The 15,707-nt window shown below is 47.3% G+C and overlaps 1 protein-coding gene across 15 annotated transcripts in view; it reads right to left on the bottom strand.

Annotated features, from left to right (window-relative positions):
• Nucleotides 1-15,707, bottom strand: part of ZNF618 (zinc finger protein 618) — a 313,429-nt gene that overhangs the window by 12,362 nt on the left and 285,360 nt on the right. For all 15 annotated transcript variants that reach the window (XM_074974151.1, XM_074974154.1, XM_074974156.1 and 12 more), the window contains 2 exons: nucleotides 9,016-9,093; nucleotides 1,010-1,111 (listed from right to left, as the gene is read on the bottom strand). In XM_074974151.1, coding sequence (XP_074830252.1) covers nucleotides 1,010-1,111; nucleotides 9,016-9,093 — 180 coding nt within the window. The remainder of the gene's footprint in view (nucleotides 1-1,009; nucleotides 1,112-9,015; nucleotides 9,094-15,707) is intronic.

Genomic DNA, 15,707 nt, shown 5'->3' with positions numbered 1-15,707 from the left:
TGTTGAGAATTCAGGACTCACGTTAGCATCAAATTATTTTAATAAGAGCTGCATCTACCTAGGTTTTGTATGTACAAGAAGTCTGGGTTTTTGGTCAACTCCATTGGTGTTCAGGCCTGTACATTTTAAGGTTTTCTTTCTCCTTCCCCAGCTCTAGTCTATTTTTTGTGACTGCTGCTGGGCTTTATTGTTGTTTCTGCCATTTTTGAACACACCACAGTACACAAAATATTAGGTTTTTAATGGATCTTGTTTCCGCAGATTTCAGAGTAGCAGCCGTGTTAGTTTGTATTCGCAAAAAGAACAGGAGGACTTGTGGCACCTTAGAGACTAACAAATTTATTTGGGCATAAGCTTTCGTGAGCTACAGCTCACTTCATCAGATGCATTCAGTGGAAAATACAGTGAGGAGATTTATATACATAGAGAACATGAAACAATGGGTGTTACCATACACACTGTAACGAGAGTGATCACTTCAGGTGAGCTATTACCAGCAGGAGAGCAGGGAGGGGGGTGGGGTGGGACTTTTGTAGTGATAATCAACGTGGGCCATTTCCAGCAGTTGACAAGAATGTCTGAGGAACAGTGGGGGGCGAGGGGGGGGGGGAATAAACATGGGGAAATACTTTTACTTTGTGTAATGACCCATCCACTCCCAGTCTCTATTCAAGCCAATTAGCTTGTTATTGAGTTTGGTGACAGGAGCTCTCTCTCAGCTTTTTTCCTACCATGACTACATTTCCATTACCTCCCCTGGAGTTTCCAGATATCCTCTACACAGATATCAAAGGTGCTTTAGTGGGAATGAGTACAGTAGTTTATAGGGTGCTAATGGCACCTGAGATCTGGTGTGACTAACTGAGAAAAAATACATGAGAAAAACACTACTGACAGATGCGGGACATGGGCTTTGACCTGCCTGAACCACTGTTGTGACCCCCCCCAGTTACAGAGCCATTGGTTCAAGGCCTACAGGGAAATGTAATGAGAAAACAGGGCTACGTACTATTATTGGCATTGTTTCTTTGGAGCTGTGGTTTCCACTTTTCTTCCACAACAGTCAGAGGTGATCTGGGTTGGTTAGAGGCAATATTGTTCTCATTGTCAGCTGTGAGGCATAAACAAGAAGGCGTTAATCAGAGGCATAAAAGGAGCATTTCTCCACGATATTAAGGGAGACACACACACAGCCAGCCATGTGCCAGGATGGAGTGTGGGGCTACAAGAAATGCCGACTCTCCAGAAGATAGCAGGATGACAGAGCTAAACAGAAAAGGGGAAACAATCTCCATTTACTACTTAACATTTACTTTTGTTCTCCTTAATTAGGATAACACCAATTCATTACATTTTTGGTTGCATTTAATAGATATATTATCCACAGTAGAAAACAATATTATCATAAGGCTTGAACACATGTTCAACACACCCTCATGTAATTTCCAGTTGGGGTTTCCCAGCTCCTGTAGCCCCTGTCTGAATCCCTACCAAAAGGATTACAGCTAAGATGGCTTCCACGGTGCTCTGACCACATTCCCAGTGTAACACCATGCCACTGGATGAGTCATCAGCAGTGGGGAGCTAACCCGGGACTTCTGGATATTAATGCATGGGCTACTGCATGAGCGAAAAGAGCCACGTGACTGTGTAGCCGGCTGGCTCATCAATCTCTAGGTGGGCTAGCCAACACGAGAGGGGGACAGAAGACATACCAAGGAGGCATGACCTACAGCAGTATGCTTGGAGTCAGGGACTGAAGGAACTAAAAACCCCTGCTGTGGCCAACAGGGAGGCTACTGCATGGACTGATCTGGACAAGCAGTTCACTGGACCAATCACAAGCCTGCAGTGAGCTAATGGGAGAAGGAGCAGCCTGACAGAAAAAGAGAGTTTTGCGTTTGGAAGCTGGGAGAGAGACAGCTTGTTTGGGTGCTGCATTGGCAACACACTGGACCAACATCCCACGGGAACTCATTCAAAAGCGATAAAGGAAATGGTTGAACCTGGAACCAGAACACAGCCTGGCTAACTAAGCTGCTATTCTGCAGCAGAAGATCAAGTATAACAGAGTAGGGATTTGGTGTGGGCCTGTCATGGGTCCCTCGACATGTCTGAAGGAGGCAAAGCTCTACATGGTGTGCCCAGAATGGACGGTCCAGTGTTTGGAGGGCCCAGTGCCATGCTCTAAGACAGCAATCAGCTGGAGGGAAGGCTACTAATATGTCAGGTCTCTAGGGGGCGTTGGAGAGAAAAGAGAAGCAGGAGTCCTCACATGATACACTAGGAATCAGAAATGACTGGTTCTTCCCAAGGTTTGTCTATTCTAACTGCTCCATAGCAAACATCAGAAATGGCATTAACTCTGCATATCTACTGGTAGGTTAATGAGACATGCCTCATGTCTGCTATTAACTTTGTTCCATTAAGGACCATTCACATGTCAGCCATCTTCTGGTCTTGGCAGGGGGAAACCTGTATTTCCTTTATCTATTTCATAATAGTAGGGGATTTATTATGTGCAATTATTCGTTGGTGTTCAATGCAGAGTTAATAAGATTTGTGCATTTCAGTTTCATCCTTCTTATCAGTCCGGTTGTGAACTATATAGATCATGGTTCTTTAATTTCTCTTCATGCCTCCAATCCTTTAATCCAGGTTCAGCCTAGTTGTCCTTTTTATTTTTTAGCACTAGATTGCAGAAAAGGCATTATATGGTAGCACTCGACCTGAACAAAGTACCCTAAAGGGAGTGAAAGCTGGATATTGTGCTGTGTAATTACAGAACAAATTCCTTTGCCTTGTATTCTGCTGTTCTAGTTCTGCACCTCAGCCTCCAATTTACATTCTAATTGCTTCTTCCCATTGTGTAGCTATAATCTTCCCTAATTACCCTTTTAGCCTCCAGAATCACTGAAGTGCCAACAAGCCCCTGCTCTCACTCCTCAGGGCTAGCAGCATGTTTCTGGACTTCAGTCACTTGTGTAGGACAGCGGACTCCTCATTTGGAATGGAAAGAGATTAGCCATTTACTACTAACATTATGAAAGTGAAACTGGATTTCTGCATAGCAACACATGCATTCAATGTGCAGTTATAACAGATCCCACATGCCTCAGGGCAATACGCTACTGCTAGGGGCACAGTTATACTGTACTCGACGGGGCACAGTTATGCCAGATTCCTCAGTCCAGCCGGGGAAGGGATACAAGCCGTGTTGTGTGTCACTGATTATGCAATTAATTCATTCAACAGTAGGCTGAAGAGTCCCTGCCACTCTCGCGCAGGGGTGCAGTACAGACACTCACCTGCAACTGCCTTTACCTCTCAGTTATGCAGAGCTCCACACTGAATGCGCGACTACAGGGTCTCTCTCAGTAACTGTGCTCATTATATTGTTTCAACCATTGCTCTGGTTGGTTACCACCTTCAGAATCTGACATCCCAATAAATAAAGCTGCCTTTAGCAATGACACCCTCCTTGCCTTGCCCCTCACTTAAACCCAGATAATAAATACAAAGTAATTCATACCAAGCGATTATTACTCTTAGTGAGAAATAGGAGGGAAGACGAACTCTCCCTCGGAGTGGGAGGGCAGGGGGGAGGAGAGCTAACGTTCCATGATGTGATAGGCACCACATACAGATCCAAGATAGGCAGAAAGGAGGTGCAAGGGACAGGTGTTAGACGAGGGTTAAGTTAGGTGATAGGCAGGGAAGGTATTATGTTTTCTGTGGACATGTGGATGGGACATTCTGAGGGCTGCAATCAAATCACTGCGATTTATAAGTATCTAGAGAGCAGGGCAGGAGGTTGGGATGCAGGGTGCAGGAGGCGTTTGGGGTGTGGGCTCCGGCCTGGCGCTGCTTACCTAGAGCGGCTCCAGGGTGGCAGCGGCGCACACCGGGGCCAGGGCGGTTCCCCATTCCTGGCCAATGGGAGCTGCTGGGGGAGGTACACACAGGCAAGGGCACGCAGAGCCCTCGGCCCCCCCAACCCTCCAGGGGCCACAGGGACGTGGTGCTGGCTGCTTCCGGGAGCGGCGTGGGGCATGCAGCGCCATAGGGGTGACAATCCCATGGGCTGTAGTTTGCCCACCCCTGCCTTATCCCTTTGCCATTCCCACCCCATCTATCAGTCAGGGATTCTCCCCAGAGTCATGACAATCGCTATTTGTTTATATTGTGTTCCAAGTGCAAGGAGAGATGGAGATTCTCCCAGTGCAAACACACGAGGTAAATACTAGAGCTGGTAGAAAAATGTAGGAAGGCTTTTCTGTTGGAGAATGCAGTTCTAAAGGTGGAACACTTTGCAAAAGCATGTTGATTTCACCCAAGTTTAGTTTTTGGGGGAAAAAATTTGGACAATGTAAGAATGTCCTTTTTTGATTTTTCCAAACAGTTCGATTGACCCCAAACAAATTTTTTCCTAGAATTGTCTTTCATGGAGAATAGAAATTTCACGGTTTGTTTCTATAGGAATGAAGTCAAATGTGGAAATCGTGAAATCCTTCATGGCACTCCTGTAACCACTGCCTTGGGCTCCCTGGTCTCAAGCTTTTTTCTGCAGATAAGAGGTGAAATTACTGGCACATTGGAAAGTGTAAACACAGGAAGCAAACAGCAGAGAAGCTAACTGAGGGAGTTTGCCTAGGATCTGCCTGAGAGGAGGTACGCTAAGGGCTGCATTAAGGAGGCTGTGTTGGTGAGTATCTGAGCGTCTGTTGTGGGGACAGTTTTACTGTGTGCTTGACTGGTTGTTTGAAAAGTGTGAATTGGGAGTGCTTTGTTCCAGGTGAGCCTTGAGTGGGCCTGACTGTTATAAAAAGCCAGTCAGCTGCGAACCAGCTGAGCAGCCAACAGCAGAGAGTCTAACAGAGGGAGTTTGCCTGGGGAGAGCCCACTGAGGCTTACATCTTGCCGGCTTCTCTGAGTAGTTACTACAACTCCTGAGGAAGCTTGTAGAAGGAAGGTAATATGGATGGGGAGTGTTCAGCTGTTGTGGCCTGCACTGGATGTGCCATGTTTGTCTTTCTTCCACAGGACAGAAGCGACTTTGTCTGTACAAAGTGCAAGCTGGTGTCCATATTGGAACAGAAGGTTCAAGGTCTGGAGCAACAGGTATCTGGAAGACGTCAGGATATGCTTCTACGGACACAACGTTCTGAAGATTCAGAGCAGGCTGCACTGCGGGCACAGGAGGACGGTGAAGAAATTTGGCAGCATGTGACCTCCAGAAGAAGAAAGGGAAGCGTCCATGTACCAGCAATGCAGATACAGGTCAGTAACCGTTTTCATGTTCTCTCCACAGGTACTAATGCGGAGAGTGGACTAGATGATACATCTGAAGGAAGGGAACAGAAGGAGACTCCGCCGATTGGAAGGCATGAGATGCACTGTCCTAGGGTTTGGGGTTCCATGACCACCGCTCCCAAGAGAAGGAGGCGGGTGGTGGTGGTCGGGGACTCTCTCCTCAAGGGGACTGAGTCATCTATCTGCTGCCCTGACCGGGAAAACTGAGAAGTCTGCTGCTTGCCAGGAGCTAGGATTCACGATGTGACGGAGAGACTGCCGAGACTCATCAAGCCCTTGGATCGCTACCCCTTCCTGCTTCTCCACGTAGGCACCAATGATACTGCCAAGAATGACCTTGAGCGGATCACTGCAGACTATGTGGCTCTGGGAAGAAGGATAAAGGAGTTTGAGGCGCAAGTGGTGTTCTCATGCATCCTCCCTGTGGAAGGAAAAGGCCTGGATAGAGACCGTCGAATAGTGGAAGTCAATGAATGGCTACACAGGTGGTGTCGGAGAGAAGGCTTTGGATTCTTTGACCATGGGATGGTGTTCCAAGAAGGAGGAGTGCTAAGCAGAGATGGGCTCCACCTAATGAAGAGAGGGAAGAGCATCTTCGCAAGCAGGCTGGCTAACCTAGTGAGGAGGGCTTTAAACTAGGTTCACCGGGGGAAGGAGACCAAAGCCCTGAGGTAAGTGGGGAAGTGGGATAGCGGGAGGAAGCACGAGCGCGCGAGAGGGGAGGGCTCCTGCCTCATACTGAGAAAGAGGGACCATCAGCGAGTTATCTCAAGTGCCTATATACAAATGCAAGAAGCCTGGGAAACAAGCAGGGAGAACTGGAAGTTCTGGCACAGTCAAGGAATTATGATGTGATTGGAATAACAGAGACTTGGTGGGATAACTCACATGACTGGAGTACTGTCATGGATGGATATAAACTATTCAGGAAGGACAGGCTGGGCAGAAAAGGTAGGGGAATTACATTGTACGTAAGGGAGCAGTATGACTGCTCAGAGCTCTGGTATGAAACTGCAGAAAAACCTGAGAGTCTCTGGATTAAGTTTAGAAGTGTGAGCAACAAGGGTGATGTTGTGATGGGAGTCTGCTATAGACCATCAGTCCAGGGGGATGAGGTGGACAAAGCTTTCTTCCAGAAACTAACAGAAGTTTCTAGATCGCAGGCCCTGGTTCTCATGGGAGACTTCAATCACCCTGATATCTGCTGGGAGAGCAATACAGCGGTGCACAGACAATCCAGGAAGTTTTTGGAAAGCGTAGGGGACAATTTCCTGGTGCAAGTGCTGGAGGAGCCAACTAGGGGGGGAGCTTTTCTTGACCTGCTGCTCACAAACCGGGAAGAATTAGTGGGGGAAGCAAAAGTGGATGGGAATCTGGGAGGCAGTGACCATGAGTTGGGTTGAGTTCAGGATCCTGACACAGGGAAGAAAGGTAAGCAGCAGAATACGGACCCTGGACTTCAGGAAAGCAGACTTCGACTCCCTCAGGGAACTGATGGGCAGGATCCCCTGGGGGAATAACATGAAGGGGAAAGGAGTCCAGGAGAGCTGGCTGTATTTCAAGGAATCCCTATTGAGGTTACAGGGACAAACCATCCCGATGTGTCGAAAGAATAGTAAATATGGCAGGCAACCAGCTTGGCTTAAAGGTGAAATCCTTGCTGATCTTAAACACAAAAAAGAAGCTTACAAGAAGTGGAAGATTGGACAAATGACCAGGGAAGAGTATAAAAATACTGCTCAGGCATGCAGGAGTGAAATCAGGAAGGCCAAATCACACCTGGAGTTGCAGCTAGCAAATGATGTTAAGAGTAACAAGAAGGGTTTCTTCAGGTATGTTAGCAACAAGAAGGAAGTCAGGGAAAGTGTGGACCCCTTACTGAATGAGGGAGGGAACCTAGTGACAGAGGATGTGGAAAAAGCTAATGTACTCAATGCTTTTTTTGCCTCTGTCTTCATGAACAAGGTCAGCTCCCAGACTACTGCACTGGGCAGCACAGCATGGGGAGGAGGTGACCAGCCCTCTGTGGAGAAAGAAGTGGTTCGGGACTATTTAGAAAAGCTGGATGAGCACAAGTCCATGGGGCCGGATGCGCTGCATCCGAGAGTGCTGAAGAAGCTGGCGGATGTGATTGCAGAGCCATTGTCCATTATCTTTGAAAACTCATGGCAATTGGGGGAAGTCCCAGATGACTGGAAAAAGGCTAATGTAGTGCCCATCTTTAAAAAAGGGAAGGAGGAGGATCCTGGGCACTTCAGGCCAGTCAGCCTCACCTCAGTCCCTGGAAAAATCATGGAGCAGGTCCTCAAGGAATCAATTCTGAAGCACTTAGAGGAGAGGAAAGTGATCAGGAACAGTCAGCATGGATTCACCAAGGGCAAGTCATGCCTGACTAATCTAATTGCCTTCTATGATGAGATAACTGGCACTGTGGATGAGGGGAAAGCAGTGGACGTGTTGTTCCTTGACTTTAGCAAAGCTTTTGTTATGGTCTCCCACAGTATTCTTGCCAGCAAGTTAAAGAAGTATGGGCTGGATGAATGGACTATAAGGTGGATAGAAAGTTGGCTAGATTGTCGGGCTCAATGGGTAGTGATCAGTGGCTCCATGTCTAGTTGGCAGCCGGTATCAAGTGGAGTGCCCCAAGGGTCGGTCCTGGGGCCAATTTTGTTCAATATCTTCATAAATGATCTGGAGGATGGTGTGGATTGCACCCTCAGCAAGTTTGCAGATGACACTAACCTGGGAGGAGAGGTAGATACGCTGGAGGGTAGGGATAGGATACAGAGGGACCTAGACAAATTAGAGGACTGGGCCAAAAGAAATCTGATGAGGTTCAACAAGGACAAGTGCAGAGTCCTGCACTTAGGACGGAAGAATACCATGCACCGCTACAGACTAAGGACCGAATGGCTAGGCAGCAGTTCTGCAGAAAAGGACCTAGGGGTTACAGTGGATGAGAAGCTGGATATGAGTCAACAGTGTGCCCTTGTTGCCAAGAAGGCCAATGGCATTTTGGGATATATAAGTAGGGGCATTGCCAGCAGATCGAGGGACGTGATCGTTCCCCTCTATTCGACATTGGTGAGGCCTCATCTGGAGTACTGTGTCCAGTTTTGGGCCCCACACTACAAGAAGGATGTGGAAAAATTGGAAAACGTCCAGTGGAGGACAACAAAAATGATTCGGGGACTGGAACACATGACTTATGAGGAGAGGCTGAGGGAACTGGGATTGTTTAGTCTGCGGCAGAGGAGAATGAGGGGGGATTTGATAGCTGCTTTCAACTACCTGAAAGGGGGTTCCAAAGAGGATGGATCTAGACTGTTCTCAGTGGTAGCAGATGATAGAACAAGGAGTAATGGTCTCAAGTTGCAGTGGGGGAGGTTTAGGTTGGATATTAGAAAAAGTTTTTCACTAGGAGGGTGGTGAAACACTGGAATACGTTACCTAGAAAGGTGGTAGAATCTCCTTCCTTAGAAGTTTTTAAGGTCAGGCTTGACAAAGCCCTGGCTGGGATGATTTAGTTGGGGATTGGTCCTGCTTTGAGCAGGGGGTTGGACTAGATGACCAACCCTGATATTCTATGATTCTATGAAGCTCTATGGACACACAAGTGGGTCAGTGTGAGGAATCAGTGCAGAATTTAATTCTCTGCTTTTTCTGAAGTCTTTAAAAATAAATCAGAAGTGCCTGGCTTACCTGCATGGGACTGCATGTGCTCCAGCAGATTGTTATAAAACTGAAACTGGATTCCACAAGCTCCACAGGTGTAAGGTTCTGTATGGGAGAGATCAGTTCAGAAGAGTCATATGTAGTGTGTGGAGAAATAGCACACATACACATTTCATAATGGAACTCTATTGTGCCTTAGAGCCCAAGCCGGCAAACCATTAGTCAGAAGACCCACTCACTTTACAGTGATTATGCATGTGAATAAGGGTTTGCAGAACTGAGCCCATAGTTAGGTAATAGGCCCTGATTCAGGATAGCACTTAAGCATGTGAATACTTCCTGAATTATGGTCTTAGGCTCTAAATCTGCATACTTATGCCTGTGCTTAACTTTACTCATGTGAGAAGTCCCCTAGGAGTCAGCAGCACTACTACTAAGCACATGCAGAAATGTTTGCAAGATTGGGGCTTTAGTACGGAAACACATTTAGAAAGTACACTTCCAGAACTCATCGCTTCTGGAGACTTGGTCTCTTTTTAGTTCCTTTCTAGTCTTTTTTGTCTTTAACTGAATTTAATTTTAGATGCAGTTCCGTCATTTCCAGCCTCTGCCTCCTTTCCTGAGCAAGACTAGGCCAGAGGGAGAGGCAGTGCTCTGAGGGGGCTGGAGGCAGGAGGTCTGAGCTTGGCACCCCCAGCAGGGCATCAGGCTGTGACAAATCCTGCTCCCCAGAAGCTGGCACTAGTAGAAGTGTGGTGTGGGCAAGCAGCTTTCTGGCCACCAGCCAAGATCAGACCAGGGTGGGCTGGTTGCCCTGGAAAGTGGGCACAGCAGCACTGAGCTGCTAGGGTGCACAGGGGTGCAGCAAAGCACACGGAGCTGCGCCAGGGCCCTGAGCAGAGCGGCACAGCTAATCTGCCAGTCAGAGGAGAGGGATGGAAAAGCTGTTAAAACTCTGTCTGTAGTCAGTATGAATGTGTGTACAGAACTCACACTCGGACCACTAATGAGCTGAATGCTATCATATTTCCAATCTGACAAAGAGAAGTAAATTGAAAACTTAATTTTTCACTGAGCTGACCTACAAGTATATTTTCCGTTGCTTAGTTTTAATAATAGTATTAGTCATTGTGTATTGATCACAAGATGTGCTATCAAGACACCATGTACCGAAGGAGTCAGTGTTGCAATTTAATTCTTCTATCTCTTCATATATGCCAGCACATCTGCACCATTAGTCTGTGGTGTTACACTTCACAACAGTAGTTTGGATACAGAATCTATACTCTGCATATAAATGACTCTTTTGGACTCTCTCGGGCATAAACAGAGTAATACTCGGTGCTAAAATATACTATAGATGTTTATCTTCATTTGTAGGGAAAAATATGGTATTACATTCTATTACTGAGAAATGCCATTGCAAATCGCATATGCACAAAGGAATTAGTAAGCATCTCAAAAGGTCCAGAACACTCACTTTCCAGGCATAACTAACTTGGCTACAGCCCTGCAGTCGTCCCTCTCAGAGAGTGAAGAACAGAAATTAGAACAGAGCTGCGTACAGTGGGAGAGGGAAAACCCACAAGGCCCCCTGCACAGAAACCTAGGAAGCTGAGGCATCGGAAAACAACTGTAGGGATTAAAGTCACTTCAGCGACCCTCCTGCAGAAACAACAGACAGAATCTGTATGAGCATCTGTCCCATTGAAAAGAGGGGAATACTGAGGCTAAGCTCAGAACCTCATTTAACTTGACATCACTCCTACATTTACTTTATGCTACCGCCTCATTTTCTTTCTGGTGCGGAAGCTTGGAAATACTATAACGAAATCAAAATGGTTGTTAGGGGAAAGCAGGAAGCTTTGGCAGCTGAACACAATGCATTTAGGGGTGTTGGCACTTGAGGTGGAGTGGGAAGCTGGGACAGACATACAGACTGGATAAATGATCAGCAGTGGAATAGTTAACATCAGCAAACTAATGTTGTAAACTATCACTAGGTTTCAGAGTCAACATGATTACCATGAATGGGGCAATTCACAACGCTCAGAGTCTGTTTCAGGCTGCTGACAGACTCAGGAAGACAGCATTGCATTAATTTCTATTTGGTTCATATTTTGAATGTTTTCTTCTTTAAAAACTACTATACAATTTAAAAAGTTGGAATTCTGCTGCTCAATTCTGTATCAAGGGGTAAATTCTGTGGCAAGTTCTGCAGAATCATGGCCTATACAGAGTCTTGAACATAAACGCTCAAAAAACCCATCCCTCCCCTCTACCCCAAACTCAGAGATACAGGACATCTTTCTGGGAAGTACAGCAAAATAAAAGAGCATAGATCAATGACACTAAATCCAGTACCCTAAAGCTGTGTGTTTCTCTTCTTGCTTATTTCCTTCTTCCATTTCTTTATCCTCTTCATCTCTCCTTCCAAACTCATCTCATGCCACTGGACTCCACACCTATTTTCTTTTTTTCCCTGTCATTTCTCTTTCTAAATTCTCGAATTTTCTATTTTTAAAAAGCATCTTCTTTCTCCTTGTTATCCCTACCCCTTGTTGTCTACCCATTTCTCCTGAACGCTGTTGTTCCCTTCTCTCTTCCTTTGCTAGTCTCTCTCCATTCCCCACCCTTCATGCTGTCCTTTGGATTCCAAGTGCTCTCCAGCTCTCTCCTCGCCTCCCCATCACAGGAGATTGTTTCACCATCCCCGCTGGGAATGGCCCACCCCCTGGGTATCATTCTTGGCTCCTCTCCTGTTGATCTCCTCCCAGACATCTCCAAAGTCTTTCCTTTCTGCCCTGCTACAGAAGTGTCATGCCATGGACTCTTGCCTAGACTAGTGAAACCTCTGTGACCTACCTGGCACTTACCTTACACCCCTCCAGACTACCCAAAATGCCCCTGTCATGGCCACAGCACTAGGTGAACCTGTTGTTCCCTCCTCTCTGTCCCCCTTTGTGCCTTTACCTCTCCTGGGCTGGAATTCTGTGATTCTCCCACTCCTAGACCAGGCCCTGGGCTACAATACCCTGTATAGCAACTGTTCTGTTCCCAGCAGATCTGTTTAAGTCAGAGTGCCTAGGCACGCGCATTCCCTTCTGGAGTCTGAGAGCAGTGTGGTACAGTGATCAGACAGCCTTCTGAAACCAGAGGGTTCCTTATTTTGCACTTGGAACAAAGCAATTAGAAAAGAAAGATTCGAAAACAGTCAACTGTCTGCACGTTTCTATCCTGCCTATAGGCGTACCGTCCGCTTCTTCAGACATGCCTACTTGGTCTCCGCATCTCAGTTTTGTTCCCCTAAATAATACACCCCTCTCGAGGGTGTTCTTTTTTAAACTTGCCACAATTCTTGCGATCTCCTGTGTTCTCGAGCCTTATGCGAAGAGGTGGGTTATCCTGAGTCATTCTTTTCCCTCCTCTTTGTTTTTCTCAGCAGCCCCCTATTAAACTATACCAGTGTATTCATCCAGTCATAACCAGGTCAGAATACAGTACTCAGAAGTTATTACAGAGCAGCTCCAAATCCATCACATATCTCCCTGCATCGAAGCTGAATGGCGCCAGCATCTGCTATCACCCCCTTTGACCAAACTGGATGGGTACAATGGGAAGATTTCACACGCCCTCACATGCCCCCATTACCTCAGAACTTCTGGGTTGAAGCTGGGACCTGACCCTACCACTTTCTCCTCCGACTGTCTGCTGGGGCGTCAGGCAGGCAGTGAGCCCTCATTCCCTACAGTGCCAGTCACCATGGCTTTACTCTACGGTTTCTAGGCAGCACCCCTGTGACCAAGACAGGTCTGGCCCACCGCAAAGCTGGTGTTAACCAAGCAGCAACTCCTGGGCTCTGGTTCCCCATTGTCAGATGGGGCAGGGACACAGGGCCCCCCAGCTCAGGCATGCCTTCTCATAGGTAATGGGCTATGTGGGTATGAGGAAACCATTTCCCTTTTGAGGGACAATCCTTCATTCCCTCTCCAGAGACCAGTTCCTTGCTCTACCCCATCTCCAGGATGGTTGAGCGTCAGGCTCTACTGTGGAGACACCCCAGTTTCCATGACAAGGGGCGGCAGTGGACTTGCTTTCCTAGCCATTCCAACTGGCCTCAGAGTCCTTGCACTGGAGCCAGCTTGGTTCACACACTGCGTGGGGAACAGGGCAGATTTCCCCCTGCCCCCCACAACCCAAGCGCATTTGCATTCTCACAGACACCTGGGAGGGGTTCTAAGCTTCCAATCTCTGTTCCCTGGCTGGTGCAGGAGGGGGAAGAGCCCCTCCATTCTCCCAACTACTTAATTTCCATTTACAAAGGCAGCCTGCAGCTCCTGTGAGTGAGCTGAGCAGTTTGTCTCCATCTGCCCCTGAGCTTGACCATGTAGCCGAGCTGAACTGTGGCTTAAACGTTCATCATATGCTCCAGAGGAGTTGGCTGTGTAACTCCCTCCCTCCTGAGCTTGAGTCACACAGTTAACTCCACAGGTTTGAGATGCAGGATGCCCCTCTAGGGCCATGCTCCTCCTGAGTGGACGTGTGAAGCAGCCATTTTCTTGGTCGACACACCGGGACCCTCCAGAGCTAAAAAGCAGGAACAGCTACAGCACCAGCTAACGGACCACGGTTCTGTAGCTGGTGTCTGTGAACACTCAGACCCTCTGTGGATCAGCACAGATGGGGACTTGTCACCTACACTAACTATACTAGTGGGTTACAGACTGGGCAATTCCAGGCCATATGACCCAGTCTGTTATGGACATGGCATCGCTTCTTCCCACTCACCCTGGGGCCCCTTTCAGGTGCCCTTTCCCTTGCTGCAGTAAGTCCTCTCCCCTGAGTGGGTTTACCTGATCCCCATATCTGGGGAACACCCACTCTGGGGTCCCATGTATGGGCCATTTCCCCTTGTGTTTCCTCTGATAACTAGACCTGATACCCACATACTCATCAGCCAGTTGCCTGAGGCATGGCGGTCTGTTGGCTACTTATCCACTAACCACATCTTAAGGAAATGTGAACACAAATCATGACACTGGTCCAAACCCCAAGCTTTGCTCCATTTGCCTAGGTAAACTCCCGGCTGCGTCACCACCTCCATATAAATCAACCCCTTAATCATTTAACCCCCTTAAAATCTTTTCCTATCAGCCTCTGGAGTCAGTTCAGATTTAAATTGTTCATAATCCTCAGTTTGTCTCATCCATTTGGCTGCAGGTCTCTATGGCTCTCTCCCAGCCTGCGAAGGGATTAGAAAATACAGCCAATCTGCAGGGGGACGGATCACAAGCCTTAGCAAAGCAGTGAGATAGGCATCAACATTCTCCCCCACCCCGCCTTAAACTGGGGGGAAACAATTTAGCATCTTTGCTCCCTGTGGAATCAAAATCAGCTCTCACTGCTCTGACCTTCAGAATCCTCCCCCTGCTTTGCTTCTCCATACACCTCTAATCCCCAGCTCACCTTCATGGGTCCAGCTCTACCCTGTCTACCAATCATTCCTCCTCTCTTGCTATTCCTCCACCTGTGCCATGTTCTTATCAACCCCACTCACCTTTATGCTCCCTTTGGGTCCTTCAAATACTGCCTCTCACATTGCCCCTTAGGCCTGCAACGACCTCGCTGGCCCTGTTACTCGTGCAAACTTCCTCTCCTTCAAATCACTCATGTTCCCACTCCTGTGCTACTTACTCATTTAGAATAAAATAAGGATGAGCTTGAGAGATCAGTTCACCAGACCGCACCATCTCTCAGTGCACTGCCCTTCTCTCTCCAGCCTTACGGCCGGAATTCACATTGGCAACTCGCTTCAAGAGCTGCCTCAGCTGATGGCCAGGAAGCAGCCTGCATTAGTCCTAAACTGATCCTCAGTGCTCATCTTCCACACGTGTGAATGGGAGTGAGCGAGAGAATGAAACAGAAAGAATGTCCTGTGGCTCTTAGGGAAATGTTACCACAACGAATGTCCAGCCTAGCAAGCTGCTTGAACATTCAAATATATCTCACCTGCTTAAAGCTTTTAAAATGAAAATTAGTTTTTGCCTATAGACTCTCCAAAATTAGAGAGGCTTTGTAGGCCCCAAAGACAGGCTCGGCTAAATAGCAGCCCAATTGCTTGCTATGAAATTGGATCTGCTACTCTACATAATCCCGACCATATATGGATTATGGATCGCCATAGGACAACACAATCCTGTCAAGGGTCGACCCTCTATTTCTTTCCTTCTCTGGTTGCAGAGTTCGGGTCAAGTGGAGACAATGAGACAAACTGTGTAAAAATGCCAGGTCTTTCTTTTTACTTATCTGCAACTGAAACACAGCATTCCAGACAAGCAGAGAAACCAAGCAGGCTGTCCCTCCTTATCAACTAATGCCTTAAAATTCGAGCATGCTTAATCAAGCACAGGCTGAAATCTAAGGAAAAGACTGTGTGTGTGCACATGGGGTGCAGGAATGACTGAATGTACCTTAATCATGCATGTGGATGAAATGCTGCTGAATATACGGCTTCACCATGCCTAAGAGTGAAGGTTAAAAACTGAGCAACCCAAATCCTAGTATATTAAATACTGACCCATTACCAAACAGTCGGCCAGTGGCACAATGCCCATTCTTACATCACTAATAGTTCGACGTGCTGAGCCATTAAGAGACATTTTCCGGTATAAACATGTAACTCAGAAATGGGTTCATTTTTAAACTTCAAGCCTTGGTCT

Source organism: Natator depressus, chromosome 16, assembly GCF_965152275.1.
Source record: "Natator depressus isolate rNatDep1 chromosome 16, rNatDep2.hap1, whole genome shotgun sequence".
Lineage (NCBI taxonomy): Eukaryota > Metazoa > Chordata > Testudines > Cheloniidae > Natator > Natator depressus.
Note: the sequence above shows the minus strand (reverse complement) of the source record. Positions and strands in the feature narration are given on the sequence as shown.